Raw genomic sequence first — 16647 nt, 5'->3', positions numbered from 1 at the left:
CTCTCTCTCTCTCTCTCTCTCTCTCTCTCTCTCTCTCTCTCCCTCTCTCTCGCTTAGATCTGTGCTGGCCATCTGTCCTGTTCCCCTCTGGATCAGAGGACTAACCTGGGCCCATGAAAAGGACTGACATATTCTAGTATTCCTTGGGTGTCCCATAGCCCTCTTGGCTTCCCTTCCTGTGAGTGAGCGTATTCTTTTTTGCAGGCAAGTGGAGAGTCTGTTCCCTTCTGGAGGTGCTACGATACCTAAAAAGCACATTCATTATGGTCTGTCTAAGCCATCGTTCATTAATGCTCACTGACAGCTGGCTGTTAACACCAGCACATATATCACAGTGAGGATTATTCATGTGGGAAATTTAAACATTCCACTAGGAACACTTCACCCACCATCGCAATCCACCACAGCCCAGGAGAGAATGCTAGGCCATTAAGGCAAAGCCAGAATCTTGCAGAAATTGAAAAGACGCTGAAATTTTGCACGTGCAGAGAAATGTTTTAAAAATGCAGATGAGTTTTTTCCTTGGTGGGAAATGCTCACCTACCTCTGAGCACCCAAGTTGAGTTGGTATCCTGCCACCAAGGGAGGCAGGTCTGCCTGCATCTGGCAGCATCTATTGTGAGATTATAGTGGGTCTGTTGTTTTGGAATCACTCTAGGAGCTTTGAGTAGAGGCTGTAGGTTATGCAGAGGTGGGTGGGGCAGCATGCCACACACAGGACTGAATTAAGGTCCTTTGAAGAGGTAAATTTAATTTACCTTTCCTTTAATTCCAGCCCTTGGGAGTCTGAGGCACGTTGGTTTGAGGCCAGCTTGGTGTATTTAGTTGGTCTACATAGAGTTCTGAGCCAGTCAGAGATGATGCTCTGTCTCAAAAGAAAATACATATGTGTGTTGTATTGTGTGTGTGTATGTGTGTGTGTGTGTGTGTGTGTGTGTGTAGCTTGGAGAAGAGCCTCTAGACCAGCAGGTGTGTGTGTGTGTGTGTGTGTGTGTGTGTGTGTGTGTGTGTAGCTTGGAGAAGAGCCTCTAGACCAGCAGTTCTCAACCTAAGGTTCATGACCCCTTTAGGGGTTGAATAACCCTTTTCATGGGGTTTGCCTAAGGCCATCGGAAACAGATATTTACATTATGATTCATAACAGTAGCAAAACTACAGTTATGAACTTAGCAATGAAAATTATCCTATAGTTGGAGCTCACCACACCATGAGGACCTGTATTAAAAGGTCTCAGCTATAGGAAGGTTGAGAACTGCTGCCCTAGACTGTATGAGCAGTTAGATGGAGCAAAGGAAGGCAGGCAGGCAGTAATCAGATGCCACAGCTCCACTCCAGCGTCAGTGGGCTTAGCCTCAGTGGGAGGGCGGAGTTGCTCGGTTCACAGCTGGGATTCCGGTTCAAGGTGAATGAAGGCTTGGTTGTCTGCTCTCAAGGGAAGCCTGCTGAAACCTTGCCCTGTCTCTCTGAAAGAACCGTCTTGTCTGCCTGCCTCACATTTCTGATAGAAGACAGGTGGATGAAGAAATAAGAGTGGGTAGCTGGGAACAAGTCAAAAAGGGAAAAAAAAAGCAAAATGCAAATATCATTAACAGGAACAAGAATAATACTTAGCTGGAAAATGGCCTATTATGGGGCTACATGGTTTTAGGAGCCATGAACAATTTACATGCCCAGCATAATTTAAATTAATTCTTGCCCTCGCTTCCATTCCCAACCACTCTCATTCCCAAGTGCAGTCTTTGGGGAAATGCTAGTAAAAAACAGTTACATTACAGGGCTGGACAGGGCCTGCTTTTCTTGTTTTTGTCATTACAGGGGTGAGCAGAATCTAAACGCTTGCAGGCTTACAGTTGTGCCATTGGTGGTAGTGTCAGATCTTAAGGAAACTGTGTTCTTCTGAGTGGAAATCTCACATATTGCTTTTATTATTAGAAGCAGCCTACTTGCTGTGCAGTGGTGGGTGGGGTAGATCCATGCTGCCTTAATGCAATAGTCACCAAAACTCTGCATAGGGCCACAACTCCCCATTCATTCCGATTAAAGCAGAGGCAGTTGGGCCTGGCTGCTGCCTTGGAGACAGCATCCTCAGGCTGCCTGAAGATCCAGGACTAGGAGCCTTTTGGCAGCTGATGTGGGGACAAGGCTCTGGTGAATTCTGTTAAAGAAGGCAAACCTCTTATTATTTTGTTTTCTTTGTAAAGCCCTGAAAAAAGTGGGATTCCAGAATTCAGCAAGAATTTCCTCTCTGGATTAAAAAGCATAAATATCCTCATAGCCTCTCTGGGCTAGAAAGAATATGTGGTCCAGTCCCTGGCATCCAGCAGTTTTGGAGTCCTTTGTGATACATTCGCTCTCAGGAAGGAGGACAAAACTTGGCAGCACTACTGGACATTTCCCTGAGGACATGGAGGACTGTGTGGGCAGAAATGGAAGTGGTGAGAGCTCTGGGTGTTTCCTTTCTGAGGGAAGTACACTGTTGTCTTCTAAGCTAGAAGTGCCCTTAGGCCCCAGGGATTTCACCATGGCTCGATGATGTAGATTCAGCTCTCTCTCACACACCTGGCTCTCAGGCTGTCTAGGCACACTGTAGCCAGGCTGTATCCCGACCCTACGCACAGTAGGGTGAAGGATGTCTGGAGAAGACTCTGGCAGAGGCCTAGCTTCTGTGTATCACCCAGGGTGAATTACAGTAGCAGGGACCAGAGGGAGAAACGTCCTCTCTGTAGGCATACACAGATGGAGACCTTCGAGGTCTCACTTCTGGCGGGCAATCCCAGTGGCAGCAGAAGGAGCCTCAGTTCCTACTATTACTTCATTTAAATGGCTCCCGGTCCCAGCTACTTACTACTGTTAGGACTGGGTGTGAGCATCCCACAGTGGGGCTCTATCTCTCATCGTATAGGGTCTAGGTCCATGCCACCAGTCAGAGGGAAATGGCTTTTTATCACTTCTGATGCTACCCAATAAACCCCTCCCCCTGAGCTTGATAAGGGACACCATTACATGACCACTTCAATCTCCAACATACCCGACTGAAGTGTTGTGTGCCTGCTTGTGTGGCCTGCAGAGACAAGCGAGTCTCTGCACTTATCGAAATGCAACTGGCCAAAGTCTCCAAGCAGCCAAAGAACCTTGATCAGACTATTCTAAAGTGCCCAGGCAAAAATCAGAATTAATATCCCATAACAGACTGACAGGCTGACACCAGCATCAGGGAAAGCCACGTTCTGAGAAGGCCTCTCCATGACAGTCGTGGCTAATCCACCACATGCAGGAATCTCAGTGGAGGAGCATGGCTGTGGAAAAGTCAATTTCTCTAGGAGCACACTCCAGAGCAGTTAAAATAAACAATGTCTACTAAAGAACTCAAAAGCTGATCATACAGAAAAACTCGTAAGGTTCAAGGCAATACTGATAGTTTAAATAAAATTAAGAAGAAAAATGGTCACAAGTTGCCCACCAAAATTGCACCACAAAGACATAAACCTCACTAACCTAATAACAAGCAATGTGATGGGATCCATTCTAAAATGTCTAAGAAGAAGAAAAAAGCCTGGGATCACATGGTTTCACTACTGAATCTTACAAAACTTCTGAGGCACTAATGCCAATTCAGCCTGAACTATGCTGAAGATCTGAAATTCAAAGACCTTGCCAAACTCATGCCATGTAACCAGCACTCTCTATTTACCAACACCTCCCAAGGACACAAGGAAAAGAAAAAGAAAACTACCGGGAATGTATCCCTGATAAATACTAACACAAAAATTCTCAACAACATACTATCAAATTAAATTTAGCAGCACATGAAAGAGATCAGTACCGTGATGGTGATGAGGAGTGATTCTGCATATGCAAATCAATAAATGCAATTTATCACACTACTATAACGATAAAAGTCCAGTAAGCAGAAAATGTATTTGATAAAAGTCAACTCTTCATATTAAAAGTCCTGATAGATGAATTATTACTGTTTATCACAATAAAGGCTGTACCCGACAAGCCCATAGCTAGCATCACACAAAATAGGGAAATGCTGAGAGCATCTAGCTAAGATCAGGAACAAGATAAGCTCAGGAGGAAAACACTAAAATCAGGAAGTCCCTGAAACTGACCGAATTCACTAGCTTCTTCCCTCCCCAAGTGCATGTACGGCAGTAAGGACTGCTGTGAAGTATGCTCAGACCAGCTGAGCTGCCTGGAAGAAAGTCAGGCCCATGCAACTGTATAGAAGTAGCTGAGACTAGCCCAGCAGCCTGGAAAGGCTCCGGCCTGCCCACTGGACTACCAGAAAGGACACACTCCAACCTGCTGAGCAGCCTGAAAGTTTTGCAGTGCACTGCAGGTTTTCAGCCTTTCTGAGGGGTTCTCCCACGCTGTGGTGGGCTTTTGGTGATGCAGCTGTCATTGTGCCATTTTTGCTCTTGTTAAGTAATGCCAATAAAACTTAATGATGTACCAATTTGGATCCTGGTGGCATCTTTACTTCAATCTGTCATCTGTTCACTATTTGGGGTGAATAGGTAAATAGATGTTTATTCCTGTCTCCCCCAAATTAGCGTCACACACATCTAGGAAGGGGATAGTTGATACAGGTGCTATAATGGGGAAGTGGGAAAAGGGGGGAAGAGCTTAACTAGGGAAACTGTAAACCCAGTTTCACAGGGGTCCACCCTCTTCTGGACTCTGCAGGCACTCATGGTGCCCATACATGCAGTCCAAAAAAAGTATACATATAATAATAAATTTCAAAAAACTTAAAAGTAGATCATATGATCCAGCTATACCACTCTGGGTATTCAGCCCCCAAAAAAATCTCAATTAGGATATAGAGAGATCTACCTACCAAAGTACCCTATTATAATATCTATAATAGCCATATTATATAGTCAGCTTAGGTGTTAATCAACAGATGAATAAGTATATATTAGAGAATTACTCATCTATAAAGGGTGAAATCTTGACATTATGTGAAGTGACATAAGCCAGCACAGAAAGGCAGGTGCTACATGTCCTCACTCATATTTGGAAACAAGTCTTGCGGGGTGGGGGTGACAAGAGAATAGCTGATCTAAATCCTCAGGAATTTAGGAAAACTCCAAACTATACTCCCCTGATATGTACCATTAATGTGTATGGATAGAAAAAAAAGTTTAAAACCTAACTGCTTTTATCTTTCATAAAAGTCTATGACTAAAAACCACTTGCAGTTCCAGATGGTCCTTCTCAAAGGGGAAGTGTCAGGTCTACTTAATACAGCTCAGGCAGGGAGTATTGTGATCCTGAGTTGGTAAAATCATTGGCGTCAAATGAGAATGCAGTGTGGTAATGTAATCCTGTAATCCGTGCTAACCACAGAATACAGAGGATGCCCTAGATAGCAGAGCTTGCTGCAGGGTCACAGAGCTGTAGGCTGAGCATCTGGTAGCACAAGGCTCAGTACTTTTCCCTGCCTGGAGGCGGCGCTTCTGTTTATTTCCTCTGCCTTTATGGTGTCGACCAGCCCTCTCCTGTCTCTCACAGACAGCCCTTTAAAGGACATGGCTTTACCAGCTGCAGCCCCTCTCAACTGGTCACTTGAACTCACCTCCCTTCCTCCCCAACTCCCCCTCCCCAGCTCTTAGAATTTGGCAAAAACACTGCTAATTTTCAGATGAGAGAGCCAAACTTCAGAAAAAATGTTCCAAGGCCTGAGTCTGAGTGCGACCCATAAGGAACACAGCTGAGGGAAACTCAGCTGTCATTTTTAACACTTAGAAAATAATGCTAAAAACAGCTATTGACAGGCATTCTTGAGCATCATATTAGTCCTTTAGGCTATTGATGGTGATGGTCCCTCCATGTGACATCTCGAGCATGGAATCTTGTGTGAACGTGACCTGAGGAACCTGTCTCATTAGCCACCCTCACAATGTCTTCCTCTGAAACCTTCAGGCCAGTCTAAAATTTCAAATCTCTCACACACTTCTCAAAGCACTCTGGCATCTGTAGACTGTGACAAGTCACTGTCACTTTAAATGACTGATTTTTTTTTTCTTCATATAAAGAAAAGCAAGTGGATGACAACTGTCTTGCTAAAGCCCCAGGTCCTTTGAGAGGGGCAGCTATGGGGTAGCTATGGGGCTCTATCCTAATATAGCTCACACGGCGTCCACCTGCAGCCAGCAAGCATTACACTGAATTCCAACAATGAAAGTTCAATTAAAAAAAACAAAACACTTTACCTTCGAGTCCAGCTGCTGCATGTATGACCACAGATACTCTATATTAGCTCCAAAGGGGTGAACATGAAGAAATGTTGATATGATGCCTGCATTAAAATAAAACAAAAAAGATAAACATTGTAAGTTCTTTGGAGGAGGGCGGGGAGGCGTCTCAGTTAACTATTGCCACCTAACCTCACCAACTTTCCCAAGACTGAGTCACGTGGTCTGGCCATTTCCAATGCCTCTTAACCAGCATCTACTAACAGTGCACTTTGCAGACAGTAACAGAGACACGGCGCAAGAGACTGAAGAGAATAAATGTGCTGTCTCGTGGAATGGGGATGTCTGGCAGTTAGTGTGGCTAGACTCTGGGAAGATGCATAGATGGACAGACATATTTCTAAATCAAGGCTCTGAGAGGCTAGAAGCAGCTCAACTACCAAGTGTATGCTCGAATTACTGATCTGAAATTGTAGTTTTTTGGGAAGGTTAAAATGATCTATTTTTCTCTCAATGGACTTCGTAGTCTGAAAATAGCTCAGACAGCTGTGTCAGAGATCACGTTGCCTCAAGTGTCCTTGATAATTACAGTCTCTGGTTATGAAATGTGTGTGATCCACATCCCAACACGGGGCTCCACGCAACTCGTGCCACTTCCGCAGGCTGTGGCTGCCAGGGAAAGGGATCCGGGTGCTCTCTTCTCCTCTGCTCTAACTCACACGGTTATCATTTGTAAAGGTCTGGGGGATGGGGGACTCTGCAGAAATCCTTTCCATCTTGGTTGTACTGACAAATGGCTGGATTATCAGTGTCAAGGCCGAATTGAAAAGTGTGATCTTCCTTCCCATTCTCCCTGCTCCCGGGTCCCAGAGCAAAATCGTGAGGGAGTCAGTTCCACAGACCGTGTGCTGCTCTTGGTGAAAAGGTCAGGCTTAGATGGAGGTGGCCATCTTTAGTCATGCGTGAGCTGTATTACATCTCCCACACTGCGCACCTCGAGAACTGATGCTGGCGAGTCAAAGGTCACCTGCCTAAAATGTAGGCAGGGCAGTCACCGGCCAAGCAGCAGGCCAGCCTGTATTTGCAGGGGTCTTGAACTGATTAGGGATGGTGTTTGTCCAGTCTTCCTGTGTGATGTGTGGGATGCTCACGGATGAGGGCCAGGCAGGTTTCAAAGACAAGTTCCCGACTTATCCTAGGACTAGGATAGAGAATGAGGGTCTGGACGAGTTCTCTTGATGACTTTCTTCTGAAGTTTACTTGAGGATGGTAGGAACAGTTACATCTCCACCAGGCTGGAATATCTCAATTCTGAGATTGTCTGTTCTGTAACACAGAGAGCTCGCCTTTCATTCTGAGTCCGTGCAGATCTTTTTCTGATCTACAGTTTTATGGAATAATAGGGACCATCTATAGGAGATGATGGTAATTTTAACATCTTTAAGTGACCACTTGAGAAAATGTAGTTTTTCTGTTCTGTATGCTTGGTTTTTTTTTTCATATTAAAAATCAGATTCAGCTGTGTAAATTAAGTCTCTACGGCTTCTTGAAAGGAACCAGGTTGTTCCCTGGAAAGGAAAAGGGACCGCTTTGCAGGTGGTGTGCAGGTAACCATAGCTGCTGTGAATCCTTGCACATGATAGCCATGTCCTATCTAGAAGACAGCATTTCAGAACATTTCTCCCTATCCTCTGGCTCTTACATCCTCCCCGCACACTCCCTGCCTTCTACAGTGTTCCTGAACCTTGGGAGAAGGTTTGCTATAGACGTCCCATTTAGGCCTAGAACTCAGTCTCTCAGCTCTCAAAAGTTCTGATCAGTTGTGCATCTCTCCATTGGCTGTTGCTCACCGCAAAAAGAAACCTCTCTGATCATGGCTGAGAGCAGCCCAGGCCTATGGGCATAGAGATTAGACGCCAGCTCAAATCCTGGCAAAGTTGGGATGGTTGCTAGGTCCCATCCCTTACTGACGAGCTATGAGCAGCTGGGGAGGATAGGATCCTGATTTTTGATACTGTGACCATGGATAGGTTTCCCATGCTCCAGTGGAGGGATATATATATATATATATATATATATATACTGGATAAACTTAGAAGGGTAGTTATATGCATGCATGCAAAACAAAACCCAAAACATGATATTAAGAGGAAGATGTGCTAAGAATGTACAGGGGGAGTTAGAGATGGGCAATGGTGGATATAATCATTAATCATTGTATATATATTTGAAATTCTCAAGGATAAAGCCGAATAATGGAGAAAAAGGGAGGAGCTGGTTGTGTTAACTCCAAAGTTAATGAATAATGCCAACACGCCCCCAAATGGAGACTCATTCCTGGCACTCTGGGGGCTAAGCTGATGCTGAGCAGGTGGGCTGCAGACAGAAGGGCTCTGTTGCTCTGCCTATTTCTGGAGATCAGCAGCAGGCCTTCCCACTTAAGAATGTGTTCCCAATAGTGCGGAATGTATTTGTAAGCCAACAGTCTAAGTAGGATAAAAGCAGCAGACTGTTGTCCTACTGGGCTTTTTAAGGGTCTCAGAGCCCTAAAAGCTACTTAAGAAAAATGCAAACCAGCTCTACATGAGGAGCAGCCGCTCTCATTCGGAAGGCTCATTCTGGCAGGCCACATAAAAGCGTTCCATCAGGGCCATCTATTTTATCCTTGTTTTGAACCTCACGAAGACCAAATTGCTAGTGTTTGAATTAACCAAATAGTACTTGCGTCCCCTCGCCATCATTCAGTTCTGTTAGGTTTCTACTTTAAAGCACTCGGTGGCAATATGATGCCAAGGTGCTGGGTATGGCATAGTGAAAGCCAGAAAAAAAAAAAAAAAAAAAAAAAAAAACAAAAAGGACCATTTATTTGGCTTTTCAGCCTAGATGAACAGCATAGATGGTAAATGCAGACATTAAGACTGGAGGAAATGTTTTCAGATGGTGATAAGCATAGCAGAGAGAAAACCAGCGGCAAAGCACAGGGCGCCCTGGAGGTTGCTGGGAGCTATTTTACACTGAGGGTCAAATGCAGGCTTCTCTGAGTCAGTGAGACTCTGAGACAGTCTTCCAAATGGGAGATGTTAAGGAGCCTACTGTACTAAGTCTGCAGTACGCCTATGCACTCCTCGGGGTGCAAGGGCCCTGCACTAGGAACAGTCAGGCAAGACCAGCGCTAGCTAAAGAGGACTATGGCTCTCATCTAGAGGCATGTGTGGGAGGCAGAGCCTTAATTGCCAGCATGGGCCTTGGAATATGTTCTAAATGTTGCAGGAGACAAAAACTGGAGCTTGAGTCTGAACCTGAGGATTCTGGGATTTAGAGACCAAGCTAAGGAGACCCCAGTAAAGGAAAGGCTATGAGAGGAAGTCACTGAAGGGAAAGAATGGCCTCTTGAAGCCCGGGAAGAGGGTTTCTAGAAGATTACCATCTGAATCCAGCCATGTGGAGTGCAGCCGATAGGCTGGATTAAGAAATGAACAGTTTCAAAGGGGGCTGGAGAGGTGGGCAGACAGGGACAGAGGAGGCTGTGGGAGTCACAGTGCTCTGGAGAGCCTATGCTTGTATGGGAGGACAGTGCCTCACTACCGTTCAACAAGAACACCGAAAAGTTACCATCCAACTTTCTATAAGTGTAGTGTCTTTATGTTCAACTATTTTTTTCCCCTAGCACCCAGGTATTATGTGGAGCATTCCAGTCCTAACACAGGGGACACATAATGAGCTGGTGAGACAGTAAGGGAGCAGAGGTATGAGGAGACGCCATGTGACCAAAGAATGCATAGATCCTGGCCTGAGGAGGAGACGGAATGGTGGGAACGTATGTTCTGCCTGACCATTAAGGACCTGATGGTTCTCATAACCAGGGAGGCTGAAGGGAAGTTACTTAGTACCCAGCTCAAACTAAGAAGGGGTTTGACTGCATCTGCATGGGATTCACAATGAGGAGTGTCCTGATTGCTTTTTGTTAACTTGTCACAATAAAATAAATAAATGAAACAAAGACTTTGATTTTATAATGGGGTCCTGAGAATGGACAGAACCTGCTTTGGCTGCCCTGCCAGATAAAGGACTACAGATAATGTCCTTGCTCCGGAAGTTCTAACCCCATTTCCATATTCACTGGAATGCCCTTAAAGTAGGTTTTTTTTTTTTTCACTCCCTTTGTCTTCCAGGCACCTGAAATTTGTGTCTCTTCCCATATAAAATTAATGTGTCCTGAGAGGGTGTTGGGGTACCTGAATATACTCTCAGATAGTCCCAGATGTTTGCCAACCAATAATATAACCCGCAATAACTGCAGATACCAGGAAACTAAAATGGGACCATGGTGGTAGAAGTTGGGTGGGGTGAGGGGCACTAAGGAGGGTAGGGCGCAGTTACTATGAAAGGAAAATGGGGAAAACTGGTAGGAAAGACTTACCTGGGGAGGGGGAATGGAAGAGGGGAGGAAGAAGAATAAATAACACTAAGGATGTTTGAAAAAACCCCACAGGGGATTATATTACTTTATGGTTGCATAATCACACACACACAAATATTTCACTGAAGCTATGACAATTGGGGTGACAATGCCCCCACCCGCATAGACTAACAAAAGCCCCGATGCCAGGTAGGGAAAACTTCCTTTTGAGTTAATGGTTATGGGAATTCAATAGACTCCCACAGCAACTGCCTTGCCTTTGGTGCCTTCCAGGAAAACAAGGCAAGACCCTGTTGCCGAAGACACAGCACACTTCATGCACAGGATTTGGAGAAATCCATCTAGATGGGACCTGGAAGTCTCCTCCCCATGATCAGTTCTCACTCTAAGCAACCATGCAAGCACACAAGGAGAAAGGCAAGCAATGGTCCTATCCAGCTGTGATGCTAGCACAGCCAGATGCTCTGAGAGAGGCAGCAGTGGTACTGTCTCCTAGGCGTAAGCAATAGCTACTTACTGGGACCCACTCACAGGGAGGAATCCATGCTTGGATCTCTAAATTAGCCAAGTGCTTGTGGCTGGTGAGGACATGGGAACTAAAGGAGAACCTGCTACTTGCCGCTTTGTTAAACCAGAATAATTTGTAACTGCATTGTAAATACTCATATCCTCATACCCACTGCTGAGTGTCGCTGTCACCCCTCATCCAAGAGGTGGCCTCTCTGCAGTAGACTAAACTCATTAGAGAAAGTCATACCTGGTCAAAATGAAGAAGTCAACTAACTGTGGGGGAACTACCCCAATTAACACATTAACAACAACCCCCACCCCTCACCCCACACACATATAAGGCTCCGGGAACATCATGGAGGGGTGTGTGTGGAAATGTTGCAAGAGCCAGAGGACCAAGACAGCTGCCACAAGATGGACTCTTCAAACATGCAAACACAGGGAAGGATCTGGAAGGAGTTGAATATGATCAGGAGATATTGTATGAAATTCTCTAAGAGTCTATAAAAATATTTAAGAGTAAAAATGAGCTGAGCACATGCATTTCTCTCTCTCTCTGCCTCTTGTCTGTGGGTGCCATGGGACCGGCTGCCTCACGGCCCCGCTGCAGTGACTCCTCCACCACGGTGGACCATAACCTCAAAACTGTGAGCCAATCAAGTCCTTCCTCCCCTAAGTCACTTTTATCAGGACACTTCATGGCAATGGGAATGTTAACTGGATAGTGGGGCCTTAATAACAGAGGCCATGGCAGCCTTTCACGGGATCCACTGCCCAGCTTGAAGATACTTCTCCATCACAGAACCCTTTGTGGAATTCAAAAGGATTGCTCTCTTTTAGAAGAATATAAGTATGGCTGTTTAGTGGGCGGGTTTGTGGGAGGAAGTCCTATCTTTTGTTAAGCCATCACTAGAGGAAGGTAATAACAGAGAATTGAAAGGAAAGATTGCTGCTTGGTTTATGTTGATCAACGCTAACGTCCCCAGCCTCCTCTGTAACAGAAGGTTCTCGTGTACCAGCTTGAGATGAGTACGTTCCTTGTTTTCTTTTATTCCAATCCACTGTTTACAGGTAGCCTGGCTCCAAAGGAGAACTGTGAGGGGAACATTCAGTCGGATGTGCAGACTTTTATTGAAGATGCTGAATTCTTCATAGTTGGCTTTCTATTACACTGAAATAGCTCATTTCTTTTTTCTGATACTAAAGGCATTAGTAGAGGTAGAGAGTTATAAACAACCCCCCCCACCCGCCATGTCTCCTCTCCTTAATGGATAATAATTACGGGCTGGAGAGAGAGCTCAGCAGGTAATCGTGTTTATTATAGAGGATTTAAGTTTGGCTTCCAGCATCCATGTCAGGTAGCTCATGATGGTCTCTGACTCCAGCGTCAGAGGCATCTCAATCCTCTGGGCTCTGAGGGCCCGTACATACACGTTCACATACATATCTACACATAAATAATTCAGAATTTATAATAATTAAGGAGATACTTAAAATTATTTTGGAAATTGACTAAATGTGTATATATAAACACATTTATAACCTACACACATATTTTATATAATATATGCACAGAACTATTTAAAAGATATCACAAATGAAATGTATTCTCCAAGGAAAATATACAATTAAATAGGAGGTAATCTCTGATGAAAAGGAAAATAACTTAGGGGCCTGTTCTAAATTTTAAAAGCTTGTAAGTGGTCAGTATTATTCACACTTCTAGAAAGTTCTCTACAGATCATTATGCATTTTGTTATATACCCAAAGCATTGTAGGGGCAGTAGTCATATCTTAGTCACACTGAATAAAATAAACAGTTTTCAGGGTTGGAAATATTTTCTGAGGGGAGGAAAAAGCCAGTTAGCAGCTACATATGGGCTCGTTTTGGGTTCCTGGAGCTGATGCACATCAGCATGTCTTTTGAGACGTGAGCATGGCATATTATTACAGCTGTATATCATCAGAGAGAAAAAAAATAATTGGTTTTCCTTGGAGTATCTCTAAGTTGGTGTCACATTCAATAACCCCGTAGTTGAAAAATCTATATGTGATGGATGAAGTTTGGACTATCTTTTGAATTTAATTTCTCCTGTGCCAGCTTCTGCAGGCCCCAGTGAGCTTGTCATTTTAAAGGTGAGAGTGGATGCAGTATCTAGAAGATGTTGCTTCTGCTAGATACTGACCTGGGGGGTGGGAACAGTCTGCCTCATGTGCACTGGGGTCTCCATCCTTGCAGAGGAGGCAGGGGTGGTTTCAGGAGCCTGGGACCCCCATGCTGGGGTTTCTACCAAGGCACAGCCAGGACCACTGGTTATATCTTTTGGGGCAAGTGGATATTGTAGGTGAACTGTAACTTATTTTTTCTTTCTCTTTCTTAGGGACCAGCATCTCTTGTTCATCTCAACTAAATAAATCCACATGGTGAGGAATATGGTTTAGACATTCCCAATTATCCTAACGACACTACTCTGGATACAGTGATTAATAATCAGCATTATAGGTCTGGCCTTGGGGCTGACTTCAGAATGGAACCTCTGCTAAGGGGCTTAGAGGCTCATCTCCAGGTTTGAAATTGCCTAAATGTCTGGCTAGGCTTATGAACTTTTGAACAAGAACCAACAGGATCGCTTTTTAAATTTTAAATCTTTCAGATTTATGACACATGGGATGTGGATTAACCTATTTTCTTGAACCTGATTTTCTGACTGACAACTACCTAATGTTTCTAGTTCCAAAGGAGAAGGAACCTCTTGCCACTCTGTGGGACACTCAGTTGAGACGTACATTGCATAATCTTGGTGAAATAAGTCTGACCTCCGATTGGGAGGCATAGCTATTTAGATTGTTGTCACAATGGAAGTGAGTTACTAAACTATTGTCCAAGTTGATTCTCTGGGCATGATTTCTGTAGATAAATGATACGAAGAGGTCGCTCTTACCTATCAGCAGGGCCTCCTTCTCAGATTTTAAGCCTTGGCTTCTTTTTTCAGTGTTGTTCTCTCGGTCTTGGTTAACCAACGCAACCGTCAACACATTGATTTCCTATAAAGTAAAAAGGCAAAAGCCAGGTAGGTATTTATGTAGACCCCATGCATTTTAATGAACAGACCCTACCCTTTTCTTAAACTCTATAAAACAGGCCATTGTTTCCTCTTAGAAGTGGAGATAAAATCTTAAAGTTATTTGTACAATAATAGGTTCCTAACTTCGCTCCCACACAACCAAGATCCTATTTAAGAGTAATAAATTTTGACGAAACTATTTAGATTAGTTTTTAGATTAGTTCTTAGATTTTTGTCAGTTAAACCAAACCAACCACCACCTCTATTCACAAAGGCTGCATATGGCTGAAGCCATGATAATATCTTTTATTCTAAACATGGAATTTTGGGGGATGTGTCAAAGCTTACAGAAGACTGATTGTGTCATAACTGAATGAGCACAGACTTCAGGATGGGCTGAGAAGCTGAGATGGAGCTGAAGGCGGAGTATTTGAGTAGGAATGGATTCTTATGAAGAATGAAGGGAAGGGAGGGCAAACCTGGGAGACGGTTTTGGGTGTTTTGGCTTTTGTTTTTTAACTGAACAATGAGGAATTGAACAGGAGCTGTCCACACATGACATACCACACCTGAACTGTTAGGGATTATTTCTACGGCCTTCTAAAAGTTAAAGACAGAGATAAAGACCTGACTCACATCCTCCCATTATTGGTTTATAATGTGAAATAGAATATGATATGATAGAACCTTAAAAGCTTGCACATTAGCTGGGCAGTGGTGGCGCACGCCTTTAATCCCAGCACTTGGGAGGCAGAGGCAGGCGGATTTCTGAGTTTGAGGCCAGCCTGGTCTACAGAGTGAGTTCCAGGACAGCCAGGGCTACACAAAGGAAACCCTGTCTCAAAAAAACAAAAACAAAAACAAAACAAAACAAAACAAAAAGCTTGCACATAAGTGTAATCACCAGGGAAGTTGAGTCTTGCTGGAGGGAAATTCCTAACTGAAAGACAGCTTCCTCCCCTGGAGAGAGATCCAACAATGGTTGAATAACTGCTCCTTGTACTCAGCCTTGCCATGGGTAAGTACCAGGGCAACAAGGAGACAACTGTAACTTGAAATGAGTGGTTGCAGGAGAGTGCTAGAAATTAGCAAGGAAGATAACCTGGACCTCTAAATAAAATGCAGTTGTCAGCATGGTGCCCAAGAGAATGGAGCAAACCGCGGGCTTTACCATGAGGTCTCTGGCTATGTGGGAGGCAGGGATGCTCTGCACTGTAAGGGAAAGGTAGGCCAAAAAGAAGCTCCTGCTAGATGCCATCTTACCTTACCAGCCTTGAAACCTGTGAATCTTCACAGGGTTTCAGGTAGTCCCTGAGGAATCTTACAACCTCAGGACAAGCAGCCTACCAGAACCTCAGGAAAAGGGCCCACACGAGTAGGGAGGTCTCCTCCTTGGGACTGCAGTTGCTAGTATGGCTGCTCCCTGCATCAACCACACTTGTCTCTTCATTCATGTTCTATAGCCACAGGGCAACAGATGCAAATGCTCTATCAGTACAGGTCTAGGGATGATCTCCACATTATACACCACCGGGAACATGGAAAACAGCACAGTGCACACCAATGTCATCTGAATACTCGCCAGGGAATGTAGGAAAGGTATTTTCTACAGGGGGCCCTAAGTATTGAGGACAAAGCCCTGGTATCATCTGGACTTGTCCCTTGGACCTGGAGAAGGCCATCCATATTCTACAACTTCAGAGGAGTGGCTACTATACTCTAAGCCCAAGACCAACTGACAATTATACCCCGAGGCTGTGGTGACCATGCCATGTTCCCTAGCATTACTGTGCTCATCCTGTGGGAAGCATGGCAGGTCCTATTGTTAGCATCCAGAACCTGCCTGCAGCAGATATGTGGGCGGGTCCACAGACCTGTCGCCAGGGCAACGGTGACCATATTCCCAGAATCCATTGGGTTCAGCTCCCACCTTTACCTGGACTGCTACGTCACACGACATATATATATATATAGGTGCTTTCCTCCATCTTTCTCTCTCTCTTCTCTCTCTCCCCTCTCTCTTCCTGTGCTGCTACCCCCCTACCCTCCTTCCAATTAAACCTCTTACACATGAAACTGCCTGGGCCTGGTGTCTGCAGACGCTTCCTGCCGCGACTCAAAACCCATCATTTTGGTGCCGAGCCCCGGGAACACGGCAGTTTGCGTCTACCGACCAGCTCCTCACCGCCGGGGCAGACAGGGCACACGGCCACGTGGAGCGGCCGCTGGGACCCCGGCTGCCAGGTGGAGCGGCTCCCGCTGCCGCTGCCGGCACGCAGGGAGCGCTCTCAGTACCACCACAGCTGCTGCTGCCGCTGCTGCGTTCCCAGTACCCTGCGCAGGGAGCGCTCCCAGTACCACCGTAGAGGATGCTGTTCCGCGGAGAGCACCACTCACCTGGAGACTGCTCACCACTTCTTGCTAGAGACACCAGACGCCGTGGGAC

At 45.1% G+C, this 16647-nt stretch overlaps 1 protein-coding gene across 14 annotated transcripts in view; it reads right to left on the bottom strand.

Moving 5' to 3' along the window:
- Enox1 (ecto-NOX disulfide-thiol exchanger 1) overlaps positions 1-16647 on the bottom strand; it is a 569119-nt gene that overhangs the window by 7681 nt on the left and 544791 nt on the right. For all 14 annotated transcript variants that reach the window (XM_031363000.1, XM_031362997.1, XM_031362998.1 and 11 more), the window contains 2 exons: positions 14079-14181; positions 6225-6310 (listed from right to left, as the gene is read on the bottom strand). In XM_031363000.1, the coding sequence (XP_031218860.1) occupies positions 6225-6310; positions 14079-14181 (189 nt within the window). The remainder of the gene's footprint in view (positions 1-6224; positions 6311-14078; positions 14182-16647) is intronic.

The sequence above is a fragment of the Mastomys coucha genome, unplaced genomic scaffold (assembly GCF_008632895.1).
Source record: "Mastomys coucha isolate ucsf_1 unplaced genomic scaffold, UCSF_Mcou_1 pScaffold9, whole genome shotgun sequence".
Classification (NCBI taxonomy): Eukaryota; Metazoa; Chordata; class Mammalia; order Rodentia; family Muridae; genus Mastomys; species Mastomys coucha.
Note: the sequence above shows the minus strand (reverse complement) of the source record. Positions and strands in the feature narration are given on the sequence as shown.